At 36.8% G+C, this 27,388-nt stretch overlaps 1 protein-coding gene across 3 annotated transcripts in view; it reads left to right on the top strand.

The window, feature by feature from the left end:
* Positions 1–27,388, top strand: part of igsf21a (immunoglobin superfamily, member 21a) — a 255,742-nt gene that overhangs the window by 199,996 nt on the left and 28,358 nt on the right. For all 3 annotated transcript variants that reach the window (XM_081357760.1, XM_081357759.1, XM_081357761.1), the window contains exon 5: positions 22,933–23,048. In XM_081357760.1, the coding sequence (XP_081213886.1) occupies positions 22,933–23,048 (116 nt within the window). The remainder of the gene's footprint in view (positions 1–22,932; positions 23,049–27,388) is intronic.

Genomic DNA, 27,388 nt, shown 5'->3' with positions numbered 1-27,388 from the left:
TCTGGCAGGACTCAGGAAGTGCTTCATGAATTATTGTTGCCAAACCTGTTATCTATTCACGACAGGTAATTACTCAACAGAAATATGGCTAGCTTAACACCATTTGTACTTTGTCAGAATCGCTCACTTCATATGTACGGCACATTAATCGATAGACCGTTAATAGCGTGGTCAAAGTGGATAGACAATGAGAACACACTTCAGTTTGCACGATTAGTTTTACTCAATCAAGCTTTTTTTCATTAGCATGACCTTCTAACCATGTGCTTGACTCCCATTTGTTATTTTGCACTGCTGAGCCTGAGGGCAAACTTGGATAGCGGCCTCAGCTATGTTTGGCTGTAAACAAATAAACAAACAGCATAATGTGCACATCATCACCCTTTTAAATCAACTAAATGATTCTTGGCACCTGCCAGAGTACGTCCTTTTAGTGGCAGGACAAGATGCGAACGAGTCGTGTCAGAAATAGCATGGTGCAATTAGGGTGTCAGCATGTTTTGTGATGTTTGGAAAATGTCTCTGTCAAAGCTTGTGTATAGAGTTGTAAACGCATGTGCGATATCCATGTATGCGGATTGCATTATCAAGGACAACAATGGAAGTATCTTGGTCATCTTATATCCTGCTGAATACAAAGTGCTGTTCTGCTGTCAGGAGTCTAGGTACGGAGCGATCTCATTTAAACCCTGCAGGATGAGATGTTAATAGCAGTAAACAGCTTGAGTGACAGCATTAAATAACCCTGAAGTGAAGCCCTACAGCTAGCAGAGCTGTCGGCAAAAGCCTTTGGCTGTAAAAAACAAAGTTGCCTATGTCTGGATAATTTGCTGGAAAAGATGCATATAGATGCATCCTTAAAATGGATTGTTTTGTGCTTGAATCAAGATTATTGCAGCTAAAACGATATTGGAGGATATGATTGCTGATGAATATATTGCATGCACTATAATAATTAAAAAGACCAAATATGAAAATTGTCATCATTTACATCATTCCAAAACTGTACGATTCAACTGCTGTTGTTTCATTTACACACACACACACACACACACACACACACACACACACACACACACACACACACACACACACACACACACACACACACACACAACAAACAAAAATTAGACTTCATATATTGTTTTGTGTATTCCACGGAAGAAAGGGACTTGTACATGTTAGAAATGACGGGTCAGAATAATGAAATAATTGTTGTTGTTTTTTGGTAAACTATTCATTTAAAGGTTTGTTTTTAATGCTACAATCGTTTCTCCTATGTTTTGATTCAAATATTCATTATTGATCATATATTCAGAGATGATTATAATCCATTTATAGGCTGATATCCCAAAAGGTGATACCATCTCTGAACAGTATTGCTTTGTTGTTTGTTTGAGCACAGCATTGTTGGTTCAACCAATGGCTTTGAAATTTTGCAATCTTGCTTTAATAAGTAGTCATTTTGCACAGTCTTTTCACGGTGTGCAGAACATTCCAGAATAGTGCACAGTGAGATGATGAACAGTCCAGCTTGAAGTATTTTGCCATTCATTTTGCCCGTTAGCATTCCAAAAAGCATCCCTGTATCTCCAACAGTTGTTTTTTTTGTTTTGTTTTTCAAGAAATTAATGCTTTAATTCGCCACGGGTGAATTAAATTTAGCAAAAATGACACTGAAGACATTTACAGTATACTGTTACACATGATTTATATTTAAAATAAATGCTGTTCTTTTGAACTTGTATTATGAAAAATATTTATATTATTGTTTCCTCACAAATATTAAGCATGTTTTCAACATTGATAATAATAAGAAATGTTGAATGAGCACCAAATCAGCTTATTAGAATGATTTCTGAAGGATCATGTGACACTGGAGATGAGGTAATGATGCTGAAAATTCAGCTTTGCCAACACAGAAATAAATTACATTTTAAAATACAGTAGTCAACATTTGAAGTGGATCAAAATCTTTCCTCAAAGTTATACATGGATTTTGAACAATACCCGTTATTGTCTTAGGACAACTTTAATGAACTTTTTTGATCCACTTCAAATGTTGTTTGAAGTATTCAAACAACATTTTTACTGTATTTTTTTTTTAAATCAAATTTCATGGTAACTGTGACTTTTATGGGGCCTGTAAATAGTTTGGGATTATGAAAGGGGTCCTTGATTCAATATTGATTGAATTAAAATATTAAGAAACCTTTATTTAGTAGGCAATTAATTTGGCTGAGACAGTCATAAAAACAGTATGTAGATCTTGTTATAGCCAGGGTTGATCTGGTTTTAAACCTGGGCTGCGTTCTCCGATAACGTTGTCTCTTAGCGCGCTACGAAGACTCAAAAGGTACACCTTAACTACAGGTATACCTTTCCTACGTGTGTTCTCCGAACTATACCTTAGGATGTTGCTTAAGGTAAACCTTCTTAGGTTCGACCTTAGCAGGCGCTGTCCATGGTGGAGGCGCTGAATAGGTTGATATTGATGCCTCGATGATCGATTGTGCACTCTTTCCTTCACAGCGGTATAGGTAAAGTATTGAGAAAAAATGTTCTTTATAAAGAAGCGTTTTAGAAATAGTACAAACTGCATTTATCGGGGCTCATTGAAATATGTACATGCAGAAATAAATATGAGTATGTGTTTATAATTTAGCAAGTGTGCAATCCCAAACCCTTACGGCCATAAGTGTGTTAATGTTCTCCACAACGTATGCTGATTATCCACCAGCCATGTATAGTTGACATACACTAACTGGCTCCGCGGACGGCGCCGTCTTTGATTTAAAACAAGTACTCGCTGTCTCGCTGCCATAGCTATAAAGTGTAAACTCATCTTTCTTTATATAGACTCCTAAGCCTTTTCTGTTAAATGCTTCGCCAGCTGATGTGCCTTAGGATAGTAATTAAAAAAGCTAACAACCATTAGTGTATGGAAACTTTATGAAAACACTTCCATACACTGGGTGTAGGCTATAACAACTTAAGTATTTTATGTGTAAAATTTTAAAGTAAAGTAAAAATGTAATTTTAATACTAAATCAGATTTTATATTAAATGTTCATATACAATTGTCTATGTGTAATTAAACTGCGATGTTAAAAAGCTTTTTGCGTAGTGGTGGCCACTAGCGGTATGAACCGTCAGCAGCGATAAGGTATAGCTAAGAGCGCTCCAGACCAACCTTACGAACGTATGACTTACAGAAGGTATACTTAACTAAGAAGGTTTCGGAAACCACGTATTAACGATAAGTTACTTCTTAAGGTACAACTTAAGAACGACGTAGCGTTAAGGTAGTTTCGGAGAACGCACCCCTGGACCCTATAAAAGCAGGTCTGTTTTGCACTTTCACAGCCTCTTGGGCTTCTGTGTTTGTTTGAGATTCCCTTGTTGTCTCTTAATATATGGAAATAAGTATGAATTATTCTTTTAATGTTCTATGCAAATGAGAGATCACTGGAAGCATGTTGACCTGCTGATGAAAGGATTCTTGCCATTTAATGAGTTACAAATAACTACACTTAGTAAATGTCAGTGTTTCAGCGTCTGCCCACTGAGTAGCAGTCTGGACAGTCTAATCATGGCTCATGTGAGCATGTGTTGGCTGGACACTAAAGAAACCTGGGCTACAGATATTTATACAGTCTCTCTGGAGCCTAAAGTGGCCTTGAGATGCAGGCTCATGTTTTATAATATATCTGGAGAGGGATACTTGTGGATGTCAGGTCAGCCTGTGAAGTGTATTTGCTTCCATTGTTCACTTTGAGTGACTAAATGTGAGTTTTTTTTCAATCTCCTTGAATCATCCACACTTAAATGAATCTGTCATCATGGCCACAGGACTGTCTTAAAGGGACAGTTCACCCAATAATAAAATTCAGGTATTATTTACTCACCCCTGATGAGACAAAATGTTACAAAAGCACTATACAAGAATCATTAACCCTATAAAGCGTACTGTATCGTATTTGATACACACATTTCTAAGGCCTCTAAATTATCAACATGATGACCTGAAAACACTAGCAAGTAAAAGGCCTTTTAGTTCACATGTCTTTTTGCTGTGGCAGACCTTTTCTACTGATTTTTATGAAGTAAATGTAAGTGTTATGAACTGCTCTGAAATAGAGTCTGAAACACAGGCAAACAGGGAAATCCAAGATCAGAACCATAATACGTGAAGCCAGAGAATGCACTCAGAAATGCAGTATAAACACAAACAAGACTTTGCCAAGTGAGAGTGAAAACACAGGGCTTGTCAGTATATAGGCAAGCATCACACCATAATGAACACAGGCAATAGTTTATGGGAAATGAAGTTCATGATAGGAAAGGAGTCGACGGGAGTGCCTTCTGATGGATATCATGGGCACTCCAGCCGGTGATGTAACGGTAAGAATAACTTTTATATTATTAGTGATATTGGAATGAAGCAACTATTTTTATTTCTCCAATTATAGTAGTGATGAAAATCTGCACTCTCGCTTTAATAAGTATTCATTTAGCACAGTCTTTCCAGGGTGTGCAGAACATTTCAGAATAGTGCACAGTGAGATAATTTACATTTACATTTATTCATTTAGCAGACGCTTTTATCCAAAGCGACTTACAAATGAGAACGTGTGTGTGTGTGTGTGTGTGTATATATATATATATATATATATATATATATATATATATATATATATATATATATATATATATATATATATATATATATATATATATATATATATATATATATATATATATTTTCATTTTTTTTATTATTATTTTTTATAAAGATAATAGATATAGAATAGAAGATAAAGTGTTAGTATTACTGGATCAAGTGTTGCAAAAAAAGATGCGTCCTCAGCCGTTTCTTGAAAATGGCTACGGACTCAGCAGCTCTGGTTGAGTTAGGCAGATCATTCCACCAGCAGGGAACAGTCAAGGTAAAGGTCCGAGAAAGAGATTGTGTGCCTCTGAGATGGCACCACAAGACGGCGTTCACATGCAGAGTGCAAGTTTCTGGATGGCTCGTAAGTCTGAAATAATGAGTTTAGGTAGGAAGGAGCAGAACCAGTGGTTGTTCTGTAAAAGTCAGTGACTTGAATTTGATGCTAGTGGCAACTGGCAACCAGTGCAATTTCGTGAGGAGAGGAGTGACGTGTGCCCTCTTCGGCTCGTTAAAGCCGATAAAGTCCATTAGCATTCCAAAAAAGTCTTCCTGTAGCTCAAACTGAATTTTTTTGTTTGTTTTTGTTTTTGTTATTATTGTTTTTTATAAAAAAATAATACTTTCATTCAGCATGGGTGTTAATAGATTCTAAATTGAGCAAAAGTAACAGTGAAGACATGTACAGTAAAAATAAAAAGTACAAAAGCACCATACAAGCAGCATTAACCCTCATTAAAGTGCACTGTATTATATTTAATGCACACATTTCTAGGTTTAATTCATTATCTATACATATTTTTTTTGAAAAATCATGTTAAAGCATGAGTACCAATATGAAACATCAGGCTTTTGAGGAACGTTAACACTCACTCATCATTGTATTGTATTGCATTGCATTATATGTTTGACCCCTACAACAAAATCTACAGCACTTGTATCATTAAGCTAAGCATTTAAATATCATCTTATTAAGACCACTGATATGTATATGCATTTTATGTAAGTAGTCTGCTAGACCTCTTACATATAATGCAATATCTCAATGATTTATATTACATAATTTCTTACTTTTTGGCCAAATAAATATAGCAATTACACCAAATTGCATAATTTGCTTAGATTGGGCCTCTGCATCTTTCTCCTATATGAGCGCCATATTCTCCTATATCATACTATATGAGCTATAAAGCCTGATGTATCATGATACTCAACCAAAAACACACATATACAGTATATATATATATATATATGTGTGTGTGTGTGTATGAATGTATGTGTTGTCTCAAGGTTCTAAATACTGTTCCATTTCAAATCAATGAGATTTTAATTACATATTAGGCTTTACAGAAATACTGGACCAAATGACTTAAGTGGTGTAAGTCTTCCAAGTATCTTCCAAGAAACCATACAACAGCTTTACGTGAAGAATAGACTGACATTTGAGCTGGGGTTGTGTCTTTAGCAGAAAGTATTTTAATAATCGTAATTATTGGTTCATCATTCCTTTTGAAATGTATAGATGGCTGTGTCATTGCTGAGTTATGATAGACGGTATTAGAAAAAAAAATGACTCATGTCCAGAGGCAACCTCTCAGATTTAATTTAGCCTATTTGGCAATCCACTGCATTCAGAATATCCCATGTGGAAAATAGCTTCTTTTTTTTTTGCCCCCTCCATTCTATGGAGCGCTCAAATAGATGATGTTTACAGACTCCTGAGCTTTGGACTAAGTCATTTTTAATACAATCCCTGTGACTGTTTCCAAATAGCATGGGACCCTTCGGGAAATGAAACATGTGAAGCTCTATACTGATATATACGTAGTGTGGTGGTTCAAGTGGATGTAAACAATTGATTTTTATATTGCTTCAGTGTTGTTTTTTAACAAATGTTGTAAACAACAATATCCCCTCACAAATTCTTTACAGGTACCAAAATTACACTTTATAATGATATGCAACGCTTGGTATCTCGTATGAAAATTGGAGCTGGCACAGAACACATTGTTTTAATTGGAAACCAGGAATCAAGTTTGAAATATCCATGTTTATTCATTCAAATTTTAGAGCCGCAGAAAAGAGGAAGAGATCCTGCCCATCGGTGTGTTTATTAGAGGTTGGAATGGAGATTTGATCTGCTTTCAGTCCCCATGCTGATAGCTTATTTGCAGCATAACAGAGCAAATACATGCTCACACAACTGCATAATCAATGAGAAAAACACAAATTTAGGTATAAATTAGTATTCACATCAGTTTCTGCATAGTATATTGTTATTAGAGGTCTTGAATTTAAAAAAAAAAATGTGAAAAACACATTTAAACAACAGCTCAGCTTGTTAGTACAGCATTGACTCCACTGCAGTGGTGTTTCAAGCAGGCCGACAGTGGGCACCATGTGGCCGGTCTCACAGAAGTAGTGGTTCTGGCAGAGACTGAGGTCCACACTGCCAAAAACACCTGCGGCAACTCAGATCTGCACAGTATAGAGCCCTGATCACCTTCCCTCACATTGTTCAAAACTCAAGAACCACGTTTATCACACAAAGCTGGACAAACCTTCACTTCTCATGTGTCTTTGGTGCGTCACTAGTAATTATGTCCCCTGCTACGTGCTGTTCCGTGGTATGAGCTCGGGTCAGCCTTTCTTTGAAATGAGGAACAATGAGGAAATAATGAGGGAAGGTGCCATGTGAACGTGCACCTGATTCAGAATGATTTTATAAAGGAATAATTAGTTTCAAAGACACCTTTTTTGTTGTTTTTTTTCGGTTGAATGTCTCATAATGTCTGTATAACAAGATACACAGCGTTTAATAAAACATGCCATTTTCCAAGACAGCTTCCAATTTCAGACGTTTTTACCCAAACCACGAAAGTTCTGCATTGTTTTATTCACCATCATGTTGTTCTAAACAATTTACTTATCACAAACTCTCTCATGAACTATCATATAAATAACTTAAAATGCATTGTGTTTCTCACACAAAGCTATTGTATTGGTTCGAAGTGTTGGAATGGAATGCAGAAGTTGAATTGGCCACCTTTTGCAAGGTGTAAAGTAATTGCAAAGCTTGCAAAGTAATTAGGGCCCAAGCCCTGAAAGGGTGAAAGGGTTTTTTCTTCATTATTTATTTTATTTTTTGCCACTTTTGGGGCCCTTAACATGCTCAAAAACTCTTGAAATTTTGCACACACGTCAGAACCTGCGGCCATCAGGGCCGTGCTGAAGCTGGTACCGGGGCGTGGCAGGGGGGCTCGACAGCGCCCCCCTGGAATGGGGTCCGAAAACTTGGTCCATAAATCAAACACGCTTGCATGTAATAATATGAAACTCAGTACACATATAGATCTCATCGGGCTGAACAACTTTCGTGCTCTAAGTTTTACAAAAACAGGAAGTCGGTTATTGTACATTGTTTGGAAAACGCATACAATGGAATGTGAAATACTCCTCCTAGGGAATTCATCCGATCGCCACCAAACTCGGTGTGAATGAAGTCAAGACATTGAGGATGAATTCTAGAATTCAAAAAAGAAACACTAAAAACCTCCTATCTTCTAAAAATGTAATTATACACCATTTATTTCTATATACAATTATACAAATAACAGAACTAAACCCATTTTATTCTTTTTTTTTTCTTCAATTTAATAATCGTTTAAGTTTAAAAACATCCAGAATGTTTTTTTAGTCCAAAAAATAAATAAATTATGTCATTCATAGTGCTATACTGCCCTCTTGTGTTCAAAGTCAGGTAGGCCTATTGTATCTATATAAAAAATATACTAGGTATTTGACGGTGAGGAATATTTTACCACCGGTTAATCAACGTGTGACACCGCTAGGGGCTTTTGAATTGCTAACTTAAAAACTAAAATAAAATATGTTCGTCCGCACTGACATGGATAATGGTGCAGAGCGAGCGTTTTCAATGAATTCCTATGGAAGTAGGAATGAACTAAAAAACGTTCGCTCTTCTCTGCCCGTTCCTCGCCGTGGATGCACACTATATATATATATATATATATATATATATATATATATATATATATATATATATTTGTTACATTTATTTATTTATATATATATATTTCATGACCAGTGCATTCTTTAAAAGTTCTCCTTTTGTGTAATACAGGTTTAGAGACATGAGGATGAGTACATAATGTCAGTAAATTGCTCCATTGTGTGTTATACACCAACTAATCATTTCCATCAAAGAATGGAACCTAAAGCTGCCAACCTTATCTACTCCTCCTTTTTCAGTTGTTCCTGAAGCCAACTGTTGTCTTTTTGCCCTGCTGATAAAATGCAGGGTGGTTTTTCTATTACATCAACATGACCTTGCAGAGATTATTCCTATACATACTGCAGATACACCGTACAGACACTTTGCCAGCATGAATGCCAACTGGCACAGTACTCATCAGTTGAAAAAAAGAATGTCTCGGTATAGACATATTTTCATGCTAAAGTTCCTGATGCATTATTAAGTCTCAGCATGACAGAGACAAAGTTTAGATCAAGATGGAGCTGTGTTCTTCTGAGGAGGCAGTTAACTGGAGTTTGTTAAATGAAAACATCCAATTCGCAGTTTTCTTGGAATCAAAGTGGAAATAACAAAAAATAATGTTTTCCATGGAGATGATGAACCATTTTTTAGAGTTACATTTTTAAAATGTAATTCCAATTATTGTCAATAGTGATTCTTATTACTGATTCTAATATAATAGATTCTAAATGATTCTGAATATTGAATCTTAAGTGGGTTTTTTGTTGCTTTTTTATTTAAAATCATTATAAATTAATGCTAGTACAACTTGTTTACAAATCAAATAATATATAATATTTTTTTATGTTTATTATTTGTTTTTGTTTATTTATATTTCCATGCATTCATTGTTTCAGAAATTCATTTGATGAAAATGTCACAATGTTTGCTTAAAATTGAGAAAATTGTCGCCCACAGCCACATATATTTTTTAACATTTAACTTCAAATATTTTTTGTATTTATTATAAAATGATGAAACCATTCTAAAATTATTATGTAACTGTTCCAAGAAGATCCCACTTAAACATACTTTTGAAAAATAGCTCTGGGAAAAGTATTTACTAGCAAGGCTTGTATTTGTTTTGTCATGCTGGCCCTGGAGTTGAAACGTCTAACCCGTACTCCCCTGCTCTCGACTAGAAAAACTGGGTCTGAGCTCTGGGGCAAGCAAATGGAGCTTTCTGGTGGTTGGAAGCTTTCAGAAAAGCATCATTCTCCATCTGTCTAAATCCTGTGTGGGCCACACCAAGCCTCTTGGCGTGGTGCTCTAAAATATGGAAGTTCAGCTGTACCACTAAAGCTTTGCTTACATGCTGACAGGTCGGGGGCTTGGAAGCGTCTGTCATCTGGTATGTGATGTCACTCCTCTGTAGGGCTGTGAAGGGCATTGCTCATATGGTGTGTGTTGCTATAGGACAGCACTGAGAATTGAATGATGGATACCAGCGGCTCCAGCTCTTTTTGACCTCATATAAGTTTATGGCTCCATTTTTCTTTGGTCTGTAAATTTGGTGATATAAAAAAGATATCTGGATCATGTCTACTGATCAACCAATTTGAACCTCAGGGGAACCATAAAGGGACCGGAGTTTAGGGGTTCTGTAAACTGCCCAGCTGCCTTTAAGGAAGGGTTTGAGAGGCCAAATCCAAGCAGATTGTGACGGGGGCACCCAGCAGATATGCACCGACTTTAGGGCTACGGGTGCCAGTCGTGGCATTACAGAAGCTGTGACGGGCGCTGGGTGCCCATCTGCTGCTCTCCTGCGCTCTTTCAGCAAAAACCCTCTTCTTTGTCCCCTCGCTCCGTCGGTTTTCTTCTAAATCCTCTCTTACGTCCCACTCGTCTCCATTAAAGCTGGTGCGTTCCAAGTCCAAGCCTGCTTTTAGCAGCCAGGGGCTCAAAGACGACGGGAAAAATGACAGTTAAAGCCGCCTATATCCATGACGCATCTTATTTTCTATCATTCGCGAGTCGCTATTGTGTGGCCAAGCTTAAGTTTAAGGGAAGCTGAGAAACAAATCGACCCAACTCATAAAAGAAAGTTGGAAGAAAGTTTGGGAAGAACTGTATCTGTTTAACATGACATTTAAATAACAATAGCCGTGGGCCTTGAAGTTCAGTTCTGCGTCAGAGACTTTTGATGATTCCTAAGCATCTACAGAAGCGCAGCTCGAACAAAAGAGCCACACAGATGACAGCTTTCACCACAGGGTGATGTGTGAACGAAACCATACGGCGGCAAATGGACGAATGGGTCCAGAAGGGAGCATGCACGGGCCCACATGGAAACCAACATCGCTTAATGACATCAGTGTGATTAATGAGCTCTGTAACTGGTGAACTTGTACAAAGTGACACCAGCGTTTGGCACGGTCTGTCAGTCCCATCTCCCACCCAACAGACAAAGTTCTTTTTGAAGCCCCTGCAATCTCATGGCACTGCAAAGGCCCACGTTCAACGTCAAGCTGCTCCCTTCCTCCCCTAAGAGGAAGTATAGAGCGACCCCGATAAGAGCTGACAGCACAGTAATGACGAATGCAAATGAAAAGGGCGTGGGGCAAATGCAAATGCTAAAAGCACAATGGGCTTTGCGATTAAAATGCGCTCTAGAGCCTTTTATCTCGTGGCACTGCTCGTCCTGGGAACACTATTTCAAAGAGCTGACTCCAGTCTCCGAGCTTCTTTCTACTGCCTTTTCTGTCTTTCCCAAAGACTGCCCTCTTGCTAACGTAATGACAGGTAGCAGTGGAGCCTGCATCAATACAGGCTCAACAAGACAATGCAAAGGGATGGTCAAGTGCACATCAAGTGTGTCATTTGAGATTGCACCATAGCTAGTGCAGCATAAAGGTAGTTTACCGACATTCAAAAGAGCCATTTTTTAAACCTACAGTACCAATGTACTTTGCATGTCAATCTTTGTTGAACAATACTTAAATGAACAAAAACAAATTTAGATTTTAATATTTAAATAGCATCTTTATTAATGAATTGTGGTAATAAATGATTGGGGATCATTTGCAATGTGCTGACATTATAAAAATGTTTGCTTAATGTTAGAATGTTGCGTCATCCACATCATGTAGTTTTTACTCAGAAAGTTATATTCATCTCTTTGTTTGTTGAACATGAATTAAATTTAATTATTAATTTAAATTAAAAAGTAGACATTAAAAAAATGATATATATTGATAAATATTTAAAATTCAATGTTTATTCATTTTAGTCAACTTTAAAGAGAGATTTTTTTTTTTTTTTTTTTTTGATGGTCATGAAATTCTTGGGGAGAGTTTGTCAAGTTTGAGCAGACATTATGAAAATGTTTTTTTTTTTTTTTATGTTGTTTAATGTGTGTTTTTTAAAACTTATTTTTAAATCGACCAATCCATACCTACTGTATCTCTGCCCTCTTTCTTGTTGCAGTAATGCCTAACACTGTATACTTTATTAGGCTACATACCTGCAAGTGAATTGTACATTACCACATATTTGGTAAACATTCCAGCAATCGAGTTATGTATGTACTGTACCACCACTTTTTGAAGAGCTTACTCGCGGCAAAAATGTATCTCATAAAGATAAGTTGTAGAGCTGGAGTTTTGTTGCATATTCGCTGCGGTTGTCATCAGTGGTGGATCCTGTTAGAGCGGCAGTGTTCTCCTGCACAGCTCTCATCTGCAATCCGCTCTTCATTCCCGTGATATCACAAGGCATCACTCTTGATGTACATCCACTGACTTACAACTGAAATTTTGTTTTATTAAAAATATTGTATCATTCTTACAATCAGGATTCTATTGAAATCCAGAATCGTTTAAGAATTCATTTAGAAATGCCTGATAAATTTGATTAGTTTACTTGGCTAGTAATCCCAATGACTTAGTCATTAAATTATTTAACTATTCACAATCATTACCGACTATACGGTATCACCTACTAGACATTTTTTTGTGTGCATTGTCATATTTCAGATCCATCAAATTGATTAGTTGTGTCTTAAAGTACCTGATGATATCCACAATGGATACAGATCAGCAGGCTGGTTGTCTACACCGTAGGATATGATTAATACCATTGACTTCTGTACATGGCAATGAAACCTTTTTAGTGCATCTGAAAGAGAGCAATATTATTTTCCCATTGTATGTTATTGGCTTCTTCAGAATCAGTTATGGAGTTTTCTGATGCCTGGTCTGTAGACTAGTTTAAAGTCAGAGCAGAATCTTGCGGTCTCTCAGAGCAAGTATGTGTGTCTAGGTTCAAACTGAATGAAAGTATCAGTTCTGCCTCATTTCAAAGTATGAACGGTTATGTCATTCAAGACTGTGAATAATACATTGCTGTTCAGATGATCCTATGCTAGTGTTTACTTCACAGGGAGGATACATCAAGAATGAAGCCTTTTTATTTGCCATACAATAGTGGAGTGCAGAAAAGACCTTGAATACGTAATCCGCCTTTACAAGTTCTGCATCTGTAAGAAGAACATAGCTAGACAAGTCCAAGTTTAAGCATATCACAATAAGATGCAGACATAAAAAGACTTGATCATTATTTTAAATCGACGTAATAGTATTACAGCATTCATTTGCAATTCACACTATTGCACACAGCAGGGAGAAGCAATGCTAAATGCAAATAATAAAATGTGACTAACCATTTAATCATACATGGGTAGCAAATTAAATAGGCTTACCAGCTTTTGAAAGGGAGATGAGAACACTTCCTGTATCTTTAGTGCCGTGTGCCCAATCAAACTCAACAGTATTTAGCTGCAAATTCATCTGCCACTTGGTAGAAACTATCATCCTGGAAAACCATGAAAGAAATGTGATGCAAGGTAGAAGAAAATATGACTCAGATTATATTTAATACCATCTGAAATGAGGATAAATATGGTTTGCACTGACCACAATGTTTTCTGTACAGTGAATTATTGGCTCCCGAGAGCATATAACCATTGAAATCCATTGAAAGTGACATTTCGAAACAGTTGTTAGAAAAAACAGTTGTTGATGAGATGTATTAGTTGGCATTATTATATATTTTTTTTATTCTATTTGATTTGATTTGAAGTTGAACTTCCATTTTACTTTATTTAAAAAAAATATATATGTATATATATATCATTTTTTATTTCAGATATTCTACTATATATAAAATATGATTAATATTGTGTTTATTATATACAATTTAGTTACTTTTAAAGGTAATTTTCTGAGGTTAATAGTTTAATATTCACTTCTAATTCCAAGTGGCTCATAATACATTAATTTCATGGTGAGTCCCTCTTGAGTAACTTTGGGTTAAATGTCAGTGGTGATACAGAAGGACTATATTTGTAACTGTTTAATTCCCAGATCTCTGAACCCAAAAAGTCATACCTATCCAATTCTTGACTGTTAGACCTGAAGAACCTTCCCACATATTTCTGAATAAGTTGTTTGATTTGTGGCAGCATAAATTTCATCCAAAGTTAGATAATGTGATTGCTTGTTGATAAGTGCTCTTTAAGGCAGTTCATTGAATTAATCAGGAATGTTTTTAATCAAATGCATCAGTGGTTTTGTGTGATTATCTGTCATTACCTTTATTCTACTCCTATTATAAACTGTTTGATGAAACCTAGTCTGACACCTCTATGTTGTAGTCAGACTCAAATGTATGAAAACCTCTAAAACACAGGCTGATTAGTCTCAAGATGCAAAATGTGGCTCACCACTAAAGAGACACTTAAATAATGCATTAGGAAAGTTATGAGTATATGACTTCCCCTGAAAAAGAAAAAAGATTTGATCAGCATCCCCTGCGTTTTGACTGAGAACCCAATAGATCTTAGTAACAGATGTCAGAGGAGGGTAAGAAGGGATGTAGACCCTTCCTTTCCCTGTCTCATAGGGCCACTAAATCCTTTAATTACCAGGCCAACGAGATATGTCTACTGGGAACTCTCGGATAAATGTCCCTGTTCCTCAAATAAAGGGAAAAAAGTATTTGCAGTTATTTTTTAAAGAGAGCAATGTAATGGTGCTTCAGGCTATCATACTGCAAAAAGAACATGGCTGCTCCTATTATGAAGTGGTTTGATGGTGTGGCTTATGAGAGGATGGAATATTCACACACTTTTTCAAAGAGGGGAATGGGTTGGAAACATGATAGTGGAGTGGTGAAATATTTATTATATGCTTCTTTATAAAGAGCTTTTTTTTGTCATTTCTGTGCAATTACCAATTGAAATTGCAAAAATTACTGTTATATTACAAAGGACCAATCTCCCCATTTGCTGTTGGTCAGTCAAGCAGATAGCCCTGCCCTCAACTCACGTCATTGGTTGAGCCACTGTTGTGGCTGATTAGGATGTTCAAACAAATAGAGCGATGTTTTGTTGGTATTGCACAGTGTTTGCACTTTTCAGAGAATTGATTACAAAGGGCTTACTTATTGTTGTCTAAGCATATTAAAGGGATATTTTATCCAGAAATTAACATTTTTATCATCATGTACTCACCTTCATGGCATTCCAAACCTGTAAGGCTGTCTATCTTTTGTTGTGTAAGACTGTGTTGGTTGATGTTATAATGCAATTACATTAACTGAGGACCCAAGCGTTTAAGTATGAAGGTAAAAGAGTAGCAAAACATAGAGCGTGTAGATGTGAATTTGAGTAACTTGTACAATAAATATTCGTACTTGCACGTGAACATTTACACTCACAGTTCCAGTGTGAAAACCTGTCAAATAAAAATCTGAAGTCAAATGTTGAAATTTGCACTCGCAGACGATAGTCACAAACCTGTATTCTGAATTTGAAGCTGCAGACAAGTAGTCACAAATGTGTAAAATGCCATTCACAGAAATACAATGACAGTCACAAACTTTTTTGCATTTAATCTTACATTCACATTCGCAGTACAACCTCAATTAGGCACTTGCAGCTTCTCAAATTTGTCACTGCAATTTCAAATTTCATGCCCTGACTTTTGCTACTCTTTTCGCAATATATTAGGTGCAAAACTAACTTGTGCACTTGAAACTCAGTGGCGGCGGCGAGAGAGAAAGGGGGGCGGGAACGAGGGTGTTCAAAGGAGCAGTTTTATTGGTTGGCGCCTAGCCAATGAAATGGGACTTCTATTGTACGCGATGATGTCACGAAACCCGCGTGCACTGAAACGCTAACATGGCTTAATGCATTAGACTGATATTAAAAGAAATAAATGATATTATCAAACTCAGTAAACACCATACTAATAATGCATACTACAGAAAAGCAGATGAGCACAGAATTTGACGAAAGAAAGCAAATTTGTGTGCAGTGCAAATAAACCTGCTGCCTGTGTTTTATTAATGTTTATTACATGGCTTGGTTGAATTCTAATGTAGAATGCGGTCTGTTATTTTTTGATAACAGACCGCTGCTAAGTATAACACTCCGTTGCCATGAAAAACAGAGCATTGCTATGGACGCAGGATTCTAACCGTAGAGACGGAACGGACTATTTTCTTTAGCGGAAGCAATACAACAGTTTTTAAATCAATAAACTCCTTTTTAAATCAATATTTTGTATCAAATTATCAGTGAGTAGTGTGGCGGTTGTTATAGCGAATACAACCCCTTCAGGTTGTTTCAAGACCCCTCCGCTTCGCGTTGGGGTTGTATTTGCTATAAAAACCGCCTCGCTCTACATTATCCCTTACATAACGAATTGTGTGTTTTTTTATTTTTATACCTGTTGGTCCATTAAGCGTTTTCTTAAGTTTCTTACGAGGAAAATGCTTAATGTACAATTAAATGCGTTGCGTTCATATTCTGTGCTCAGTTGCTTTTCTGTACGCTTTATTTGTATCGTGTTTCCTGAGTTTGGTCTTTTAATAACACTGTCTTAATTAAACGCGTTGCGTTTATATTCTGTGCTCATCTGGTTTTCTGTAGTATGCATTATTAGTATGGTGTTTATGGAGTATGATAATATAATTTATTTATTTTAATATCAGTCTAATGCGTTAAGTCATCTTAGCGTTTCAGAGCGTCCCCGAGGACGCGGGTTTCGTGACATCATCGCGTACAATAGAAGTCTCATTTCACTGGCTAGGCGCCAACCAATAAAACGGCTCCTTTGAACACTCCTTGATTTGTGTGAAAAATTGCACATCCATGAGAGTTCACCAGAAAAGTAGTGATGTCTGTATCATGAATTAATTGTTCATTTGAATCTTTTTAATGAATTGGTTGTTTCGGCTAAATGATTTGTTCATGAATTGGACCGATTCGCTTCTCGAGATCAACTCACAGACTAGAGGTGAAGATTAGTGGTCAGTGAATAACAGCTTAAATTTCGGTGTTTCTCACTCAACACTATCATGTAATTCCAGAAGAATTTATTTTTTTTTTTTTTTGTGAAATATTCCTTCAAACTAACATTGGCACAAAATTACACACTTTACATTACTTTTAACAGCTGCCAGACTGACATTCACAGAAACATGCAGAACTGACTTTGGTTATGAGTTCTGTTGTCCTCTTGTTCAGATTTGAGTTAACAGTAACATTGTGCCATTCACATATAATAATTCATCTTAAGAGCCACCAAGGAACAACTATATCTGCCAACCAACCAACCAATCAATCAATCAGATTTATTGAGAATTGTTTAAGGCTTAATCTCAGTGCCTGTGGCAGATTTAGGAGACTTGTGCAATGAAATGAAAAAGATTTACTTTAGGGTCAGTGAGGAGAGCAGTGAACCAACTCTGGTGATTCTTATTTTATATACATCACAACAAAACCTATAGGTTTATAGTGACCTTCCTAGTGTGTTTCTCTTTTGGAGCTTTGTTTACAGCAGGAATAAAATTGCAAGTGGTCACAACAGCAGTGATTATTTTCCAACTTGATCAATGACTCATTCAATAAACATTCAATCTTGTTCTTTAGTTTTTTTATAAAAATAGATCAGCTTTTTCTTTGACTGTGATGTTGAAACTTGATAAAATAAGACAGAACTTACACCGACGGGAGACAAGTGTGACGAAGTTGACAAAATGGGCTCCTCTTTGAAAATACCATGTGTTTTCTGTCTCAATTTAATGTAAATTAAATGAAAAATTGTACTTAAAAAAAACTCGCAAGAACCTTGATAGTGTAATCAAATTGAGTGTGAAAAAGCTGTAATTCCATTGCATCAAGCAACATTCCTAATCTGTATAAGGATTAAACAAGGTATTGTTGTGTGCCAAGCATACCAGCCATAGAATTTAATCGTTTCAAACATTCCATCAAGGATTATTCTAAAGTCTTGGCTTTTTAGATTTCCCTACTGACAACATCCAGAGCAGCTCTAATTTCTTATAAACTGAGATGAGTCCCATGATAAACTCCCAGACTGCCTTTATAGTTTATTAAGAATTTGCCATAGTATTATTTATTGATAATATTGCATATATTTCTTCATTGCCTTCACCCATATGTTAAAAAGTGTAAAGCTAATTATTTTGGTACAATTAGTAGCCTATTGTGTCTGTGATTATAACATGGATGTTAAAATACCGTACTTTCTTCCAGTTTAATGTGCAGATACAACTATATGTATGTTTGTATGTATGTATGTATGTTTATGTAATATAAAGTACACAGGCTTGTAGTGGTGGGGTTTTTCTGTAACTTTCAGCAAGTTACAACATTATGCCAATAGATGGCAGCAAATTACTTATGAGTGAGTCAAAAATGCATATTAATTTAAAGGGGGGGTGAAATGCTCATTTTCACTCAATCTCCTGTTAATCTTGAGTACCTATAGAGTAGTATTGCATCCTTCATATCTCCAAAAAGTCTTTAGTTTTATTATATTTATAAGAGAAAATAGGCTGTACCGAGTCTTTCCGGAAAAAAACGAGCGTCTGGAGGCGGGCCGTGTGGGCGAAGCCAGAGCCATAGAGAGAATCCTTCGATCTGGGCTTTGTTTATAAAACATTCATCGTCGAAATGCAGGGAACAAACAGTCAACACAACTCGTTTCTGCATCCACTGTTCCTAACGCTGGGTTCTTTGGTAAGCTTTCCCTCACCAAAAACACTTTGGAGACACTATGCAGCGCTGCCGATGATGTCCTGTTGAAGCGCGTTGAGGTGCGCGGTCTCGCTCTCCTCTGGTCGACGTGTGCGCGGCCGCGCTTTTCCGGGAGAAATGCTCATATAAGGAGTTCCACTCTGGTCTACGTCATTAGATCCACGGTAAAAAAAACCAGCCGAAACTTGTACCGACCCGGAAGTAAGATTTTCGGCACAGAAATTCTGCGTTATTCGTCCAAAATAGTTTTAAAAAACTTTGGCCATGTTAAGCATGAGAATCCATCTCTTTAACACTATAAACTCTGAATACATGAAACACCATTGTACCCCCCCCCCCCCCTTTAAGAACAAAGCAAGTTACTGTCTTCATGAGAGAGTGAATAATAAATAAATTAATAATTTAACCTATTCATTCAAAAACGCTGATTGTTTCACAAATGAAACTGTTTGAATTTGAAATTGCATACTACTCTTACTGTATCTGCTATATATTTATATGGCAGAAGTAGTAAGAGTAGAATTATAGTATGCTACTTAGCCATTGTATTTGAGGGAGTCGTTGAATCATTTGTTCAACTAATTTGGTCAAAAAGAGATTCATTCATGGAATTAAACACCACCTCACTTTGTTGCTTAGAGATGCATAATGGTTTCGTCATCATTGGAGCAAAAACAGACAAGTTATATGGCGTCTAAATTGTTGTTCCATATTAACTTGTTGACTGAAAGGAGACCTGCCATCACAGCAGGAGAGAATTTATCAGAATTACCTTGCACAGTAGGCTAAGCATATATCTAATCAGTTTGCAATCAACCATATATCATTTTGGCATCAAATCTATGATTAACTGAGTGTTGATTATCAGGTAGAATTTAGTAAAAGGGTTAAGCAGAAATCTAGTCTGGCTTATTCAGATGATAAGGCCAATAGATTTTTTTGACTGGCAATGGTTTGTATCGGTATGCTTGGCTCATTTCGTGAAGCAGTTGTGAGAGCACATGGTTAATTAGCCTTGCCTAGCCACTGCTATAAACAGACACCACGGGGTCTCATCCATCAAGACCACTGTGAGCATTTAACAAACAGAACATTTAACATTCTCTTTTATGGCTCTGGGACGCCATCAATTCAGAGCCAGCGTTCTGCGTCCTGGTTGTGCGTGCAGGTGCGTATTATAGTCCCCTCCGCAATATCAAGTGACAGCATATCATTCTCCAATTTAGGACAAGTCTCAGTTTCCCAGAGAGCTAATAGTGTTCGCTAAGGTTAATTTCCTGCCATACATCTGCCATCAATAAGCAATTAGGTGGTGAGGAAACAAAAGCTCTCAAACCTTCACACATTCTTCCATCCTTTTTCTTTTAATCAATTAATTTCAATTGCACATTTATTGGAGAATGGCACATGGATTTAGACTTAAAGTGACACTCTGAAAAAACTTTATTACCCTTGGCCTACTGATATGCAATCTTTATTTCATCCTCTGCCTGCTTAGTATGCAAGGGTTATTGATCAAGTGATTCATAGCAGATGTCCTAAAGGGCTCTTCTTTAAAGGAATAGTTCACCCAAAATGAAACTACTGTCAAACATGTATGGCTTTCTCTCTTTTCTTTTTCTGTTTTCTTTTTTCTTTTTTTTTGGAGCACAAAATACTTTTTTGAAGAATCCTAGTATGATCAGTATGAAGAAAGTGAACAATAACTGGCAATGTCGAGTTCCAAAATAAAAAAATAAAAATAAAACTCCATAAAAGTATCATAACTGCTATATTCCAAGGATATTCCATACAGTAGTTTTGCATAAGTAGCAAACCAAAAATGAATCATTATTTACTAAAAACCTCTCTGTGCCCATTCACAAATACGTGGAAAAAGTAGTTATGTCTGATTTGTAAAGTACTTGAGTCTGATAATTTTGATGAACCAGTTGATCCAGTTCACAAAAACACCTGAATGATGTGGTTCTTGAGTTCAGGAAGGGACAATTATCAGTAAATAAGAGCAAAATTATCAGTCTATTTGTCCCTCAAACTATCATGGTTTCAGTCATGATGTAGACCACTTTAGTTTAGTTTTATAACACTTTTGCATCCTTTTTGAAGCTTGAAAGACAGTTGCATGGAAAAAGCGACCTTTTTTTTCTTTTGTGTTCTGTTTGGTGAATAAATTATGATACAATTTTCATTTTTGGGGGGGTGAACTAACACTCTTATCCTCTGCTGATATCACATGCCTTTTGTCATCCTTTCAACATGCAAAAAAGAAATAAAATAAAAACACCCAACACTGGTCCTAACTGAGCAGAAGCAACATCCAATTGTCTCAGCAGGGTGTGAAAGGGAATTTGCAGGAAGTGTTTTATGTGATAATGCAGCTGCCTGAATAGTCAATGCCCACCTACGCGTGTTGACAGGGGATCATTAATCGCTTGGTGCTTGTAAAAAAAAAATGCAGATGTGATAAACCCCCACACCCCTTTTCATCCCTGAACAGCTGATAAAGTCAGCTCATTCCGGCTGACAGGTTGGCTTAAATTAAGGCTATTCAAATGGAGAACTGGGAAGGGGTTTGTTTTCTAGCCTTCCAGCGTCATATCCTTTCTACGTTAAGTACCAGGAAGTCCGTCTTTGTCTTCCCCGCGGATCCCCACAGGCGGTCAAGATATACGCTCCTGCTTTTCCGATGTCATGACGTGCTCGTATGGCTCCCCAGTGGAGCTTGGCAGGAGTTGGTTGATATTATATGCATAAAGCTTCGCACATCGTCTTAAACAACTCTGGTTTCTCACACACAGCCTTTATGACCGGTGCTTTTTATGTTTCAGATAGCTGCTGGAATGCCGAGCACTATAACAGCACCCCGAGGACCGTACATTTGCGGTTCTGCATCGTAGGTGGTTGTATCTCATTTCAATGGGATGGGTCAGAGTCTTCGCAGACTAAGAAACCCAGCTTTGAAACTCCCTGTGGCCCCACCACGATCCTCTCATCTTCCAGACTTCCGCTTCCTTCCTCTTTTGCCTTAAGAGTTTTCTGTACAACACTGCTTCTTTACTCTGAACTGGCCCATATGAGAAGTCGGGCTCCCATTGACAGAATAAAGCTACGCTGACATGGTCCAAAACCCCCAACCATGCACAACCACATCTCCACTTGAAAGTGCATTAGATATACACAAGATTTCAGAATCTGTTTCAAAGACCAAAGAATGTTAAAGCTGGTATGGAGATTTAGCGTTCAGACACTTAATAGGGAATAACTATGCATGTCATTATGAAGGAAATGCAGCTCTGAAATGCAGTTCAGAATCATTTATACAAATGGAATTTACTGTATAATGTGGGATGTCACAGAATTTGGCAAATTTTAGATGAAGAAATCAAAAGTAGGGCTGTACAATTAATCAAAATGCAATATGGACCAGTGTCTTTGAATATTAAACCGCAATAAGACTGATATTTAAATCTGAAGCCTGCTTGTTCTATGTGTCTGTGTGAATGAACGTGGCAGTTTTGTCTACTGCACATACTTAAACACGTGTGATGCTTGTGTTGTTTTCCGTGTCTGCCGACTCACTATACGAAGACGCTCCATGAACTTCACTCTCCAGAGATCTCCAGATCTGTTCTGAGAGTTCACTTCACAAGAATTTAATTTCAAATGAAAGTTTGATTTAACTTGAATAAATTGTCAAAAATCGATTACAATAAATTACAGAAATTCTATGTACAATATAATGTACTCAGAATATACAATAGATTGTACAGTATCAGTTCATTTAATTAAATTTTAATTAAATTTTAAAAGATTAATTTAATTTAATTGTCTTGTGCATTCATTCAATTACCGCCTGTTTGGAATAAAGTTGTATTAAAATGTAAAAATGTAACATTTAACTAACCATTAAAATGGAATTCAGAAAATTCAGATTTCATAGGTCCTTTTTTGTTAAATTGTATAAGTTTCATGATTTCAGTAGATTATACATTATTTTGGATTACTAAAATTTTAATCTAAAACAGAATCCAGAAAAACAGGAAAAAAACTGAATCCTGAATTTTAATTAAAAATTAAAAAGAACAGATTTCATAGGGCCCTGCAGAATGTTTATCAATGTCTTTCTCTATCCCACAGCTCCACCCAACAACATCTCAGTGGTGGCAGAGAACACGCCAGCACCATTCAGCCGCTACCAGGCCCAGAACCTCACTCTGGTCTGCATTGCCAAAGGAGGCAAACCAGCTCCATCGGTGAGTCCCTGGCAATGTTATACACAAACACATGCTGTTTATAAATAGGCATCATTTACAGTTGAGAGATGTCCCTAAGACTTTTTTTGCCATGGTCGATTTTGTCCCGACCACTTCAAGTATCAAGTAGCTTAAGTATCAAGCTACACTATCAAGTAGCTTACAGCAATGATGCGGAGGAGGCATATCCAGTTGTCGAACAGTTTCTTTCATGTATGTTTTAATTAGGGGTGTTCTGGCACTGAATTGTGTTATTTAATTTTTTTTACTGATATTCAAATTTTCAGTCACTGTTTCGCAGCTGTCACTTCCGGGGCTTAATCGGGCCTCATCGGTGCTCCCTCGGGGCCAACGGCCAGGGTTTTTTTGCCTGTCGAGTACCTTAGTCCAAAGCGAGCCAACTGGTGCTTGAGGAGTGGCCATGAACAGAGTCAGGAGTCGGTCAACAACTCAGCCAACTTAAGACATTTAAAAAAGAAACTCAGCTCAAAACTCACTTTTAGACACCAGCGAGTGTTTAAAAATAACCTCCATGTGATCCGATGGGGATTCTGATCACTGGATGAAGCAGAAATATATTTATATGCGATGCAAAAGGCTACTTATGCTAACCATTGCGATAGTAAATACACGTTTATGGAAAATATCAGAGACGGCTTGCAGAACGTAGACAAATCATATATGATTGTAATCATGTATTTATTTAGTTTAATGTCTTATCTGTCTCTTCCCTGTGCCTTTGTTGACACTGGACTAATGCATCAAAACATGCACTCTGGTTAACTCGTATACCAAAAAACTCCTGTTACAGTTTAGAGAGAAGGGAGAGATCACTCAAACCTCATCAGATCACATAATTCATAGAAATGTTTAGTCTTTCTTTCTAAAGAAATGTGCCGTTAATATATGATATTTTAGCAATATTTTTCTAAATGTGTTTGTCTTTAAAATGCCTTAATGGAGTTAAGTGGCCAGCGAATAGGTATGTGTTCTCTTTTTATATGAAATGGTAAATACCAGTTTGATTCAGCATGATTGATGTGCACTCCTGACACAAATTAATAAATTACTGTCACTGTAACATTTTTTACTGTAAAATGTTGGTCAAATATCGATGCTGGAATCTCAAGTCTTTAAGTAAAGACCAAGCGTTCGCTTCTGTCATGCTCATTTTGCGATCTACTAGTTTGTGAAACTAGTTTTCAGTCAGCTGGTGAAACAGTGGAGTTGTGTGAAGTTGTTCTATGGAGGTGTGTTAAGGGTGGGTTTTAGGGCAGTGCTGCGGGGCTACTGGCCTGACAGTGGAAACACAACTTGATTTTGGGATCGGTGCTTGAGGATCGAGGCTATTGGCCTCGCCCGGCACGTTGTTAGCCCTGGCTCGCACTGCCCAGACAGTGGAAAAGTGGCTATTGTTCCTTCAAACCATTTTGACGTACCCAGCAATAACAGGTCTTTGTGCTATTGAATTGGTTGTTCAATTGGCAATTTCAATCTCAATGTCATTGTTGGTTTTATATGGATTCTTTTATCAAAACAGTAGAAGATAATTTGTGCATAAACCTAAGAGATAGTTTACCCAAAATTGTCATAATTTAATCGCCATCACGTTGTTCCAAATCTGGATGACTTTCTTTGTCCTGTGTAAGAGAACCATGTTTTGTCCATTCAATGAAGGTAAAACAACACTTTACTCCTACTTGAAATGTATACAGGTTTAAAACGACTCTTATTCACTGTTTGTACAGTGATTGTGTATAGGGTGTATAGAGTGCAAAGACCCTATAACTTTGAGTCTTTTCATTGAAGTCAGTGGTGTTTTTTACGGCTCACACACCTCAACCTTATGAATGTCCTCCACACCAGCTCCGCTTGAGTTCAACCAGCAGTTTGTGAAAATCCCATGAGCCCATTAATCACGCTCTGTGGGCGCTCCGTAATGTATTCCGGATCTATCTTACCCCCATCTTCAGCAATTAAGAGCCCAGCGTGATAGGCGTGTGGTGTAAAAATGATTTCCACCTCCCTACCTGAAGAGTCACATTGCTGAGCAGTAGGGCTGACCAGCTCTGGCCTTCATTAGCACAAAACCCATGAGTGCAAGTCCCAAGGAGGGTTCAACTCGCCGCTCCGCCTCTCATTACCAGCCAATCCACTGCCATTCATTCACACAAGACAGCCTTCGCTTCCTCATCAAACACCCAGGTAGACCCGCTAATGCAGACAAGCGACATGAGCCAAGAAACAGCAGTTAAATTAGAGCTGAAAAGATCTTTGTCAAAGGTTCCTGGATGTCTGGGAAGCTGATGAGGCTCTTGCAATAATATTTTTCAAAGGAGTTTCAAATCTGGGCTGGTGGTTGAATGTGGCTTGATTTGTGTCGTCCTCAATAGCGAATGAGCCGGTTCTTTTGGATGTGTGAAAGACAACTTATTCAGAGATACAGTATAAAGGTTGATTCTCACTTGCAATGTTTAACAGTATTTTTCACATTTTCAATAGCATGTGAATACATTTAGAAAGAAATGTGTTTCTAAAACTTTTTGCTGTCAAAAAGATAAGTGCTTTTTGTTTGTTCAGGTAAACAGTCTGTTAACCGTGATCTTCCTGATTCTCACATTATCATCAGTAATTTTGAATCTTTTTGAGATTATGGCAGGTGCACAGTCAAAATAAGGCACATAAATATAGAAAATGTTATAAATAAGGTAAAACTTTACGAAACATCAATTTATTCTAGCTTTGTGCAATATTTTTTTTAATCAACACTTGAATGTGGGTAAGTTTCATAAAAAGCAACATTTTGGGCAAAAAAACTGAGAAAAAATGCATTTTTTTCAAAGACTACGTCTGGATCAGTTTCAGAATGTTGATTAAAACATAGATAGAGTTGATCGAGTCCATCAACACCCCCAAAGCTTTACAGTCATATATCTTGTCCTGGGTCGACATTTAATTCAGTAACATTAGGCAGTTTTGATTTATATTCTGTTTAATGTTGATTATTGCATTATTTTAATGCAATTAAATGCGATTGCATTATATCGCTTGTTTCCGCCTCTTCTTCGCCTGTGTTTTGATCAGGATATTCAGTACTCTTTCAGAAGATGTGAAATAGTGCCCCCTACCTTATAACAGTGAAAACACGGAAAGCCGGAAATTTCCGTTAATGGCAGGGAAGCGTTGTCTCATAAATGACAGAAATTTCCCTCAATGGCGGGGAAAGAGTTAATGTTGATAGCTATTTGGGCTCTAAAAATAATATTATTTTTATTTATTTTTTAAGTATTTGTCCTCATCAACACAAAAGCATTTTAAGATTGTATCATACAGGATATAATGTAATTAACTTTATTAAGTAGGCCTTTACTCTGGTATCGTGTGGTAATTAATTATGTGGTTAAAAATAGGGAAAGGGTGGAGCAGTGTTATGGATTTTGATAAGGCTCAATGGGAAAAAATCTTTTGCCAAATTATATTACATCTCATGTGGATTTCTTCCTCTATTCTGTGTTCAAACCTTAGAAGCTCTGTAAAACAATGTTTTGAAATTAATTGTATTCAAGAAATAATTTGGTGTCTCTGGAACTGAAACGGCCCCATTAAGGGAGAACAATGATGTCAAAGTCCCCTTGTAATCGACTACTGTTAAATTAATAAATTAATAAATAAACAAAAAAGTCTCCACTGACCTAGACCTAGATACAACTTTAAATTGTTCTTTCTTTTACTGTCTAGTTGTTTAGTTCTACATACAAAAAGCAATATTCTGATCTGGATCAATAGCAGAAAATGACAAAGGCAAGTGATGAAAATGGCATGGAGTTAAAATATATATATATTTATATTTAAATCAGATAACCAAATATAAAATGCAATCTTAATGCTTTTAAGAGAATCAGAAAGCTAACAATAGTCACTAAGCAAGTTTTAAAACCGAACCGAACTAATATTTATCTTGAATTGCAGGACGATTATTTACTTGTTTGCCTCTTGCTTTTCTAAGTGTACAAATAAAATAATGTTATTCTCAACAGATACAGCTGTGCTCCTGGGCCTCAGAATCGGACTGCATTTCTCTTCTGCAACTTCAAATGCCTTTCTCCTTTACTGTCTTATGATTCATCTCATTTGGGCTTTACTGGTGTCATTGCCCCATGGCTTTCTTCTAAATCATCCAAAACATTTTCTATTTTCTTTTTCATGCGTTTACTCTCCTTTTTTTAACAATCTTTACTAAGTCAAATCAATGCCATGGCTTTGCAGTTTAACACCCTCTTGAAATCAATTTAACAGCCACCGTGCATAGCTTGGGGTTCAAAACATTGTATCATTCCCAC

The sequence above is a fragment of the Scardinius erythrophthalmus genome, assembly GCF_964197995.2.
Source record: "Scardinius erythrophthalmus genome assembly, chromosome: 25".
Classification (NCBI taxonomy): domain Eukaryota; kingdom Metazoa; phylum Chordata; class Actinopteri; order Cypriniformes; family Leuciscidae; genus Scardinius; species Scardinius erythrophthalmus.
This window is presented reverse-complemented; position numbering and strand designations above follow the sequence as displayed.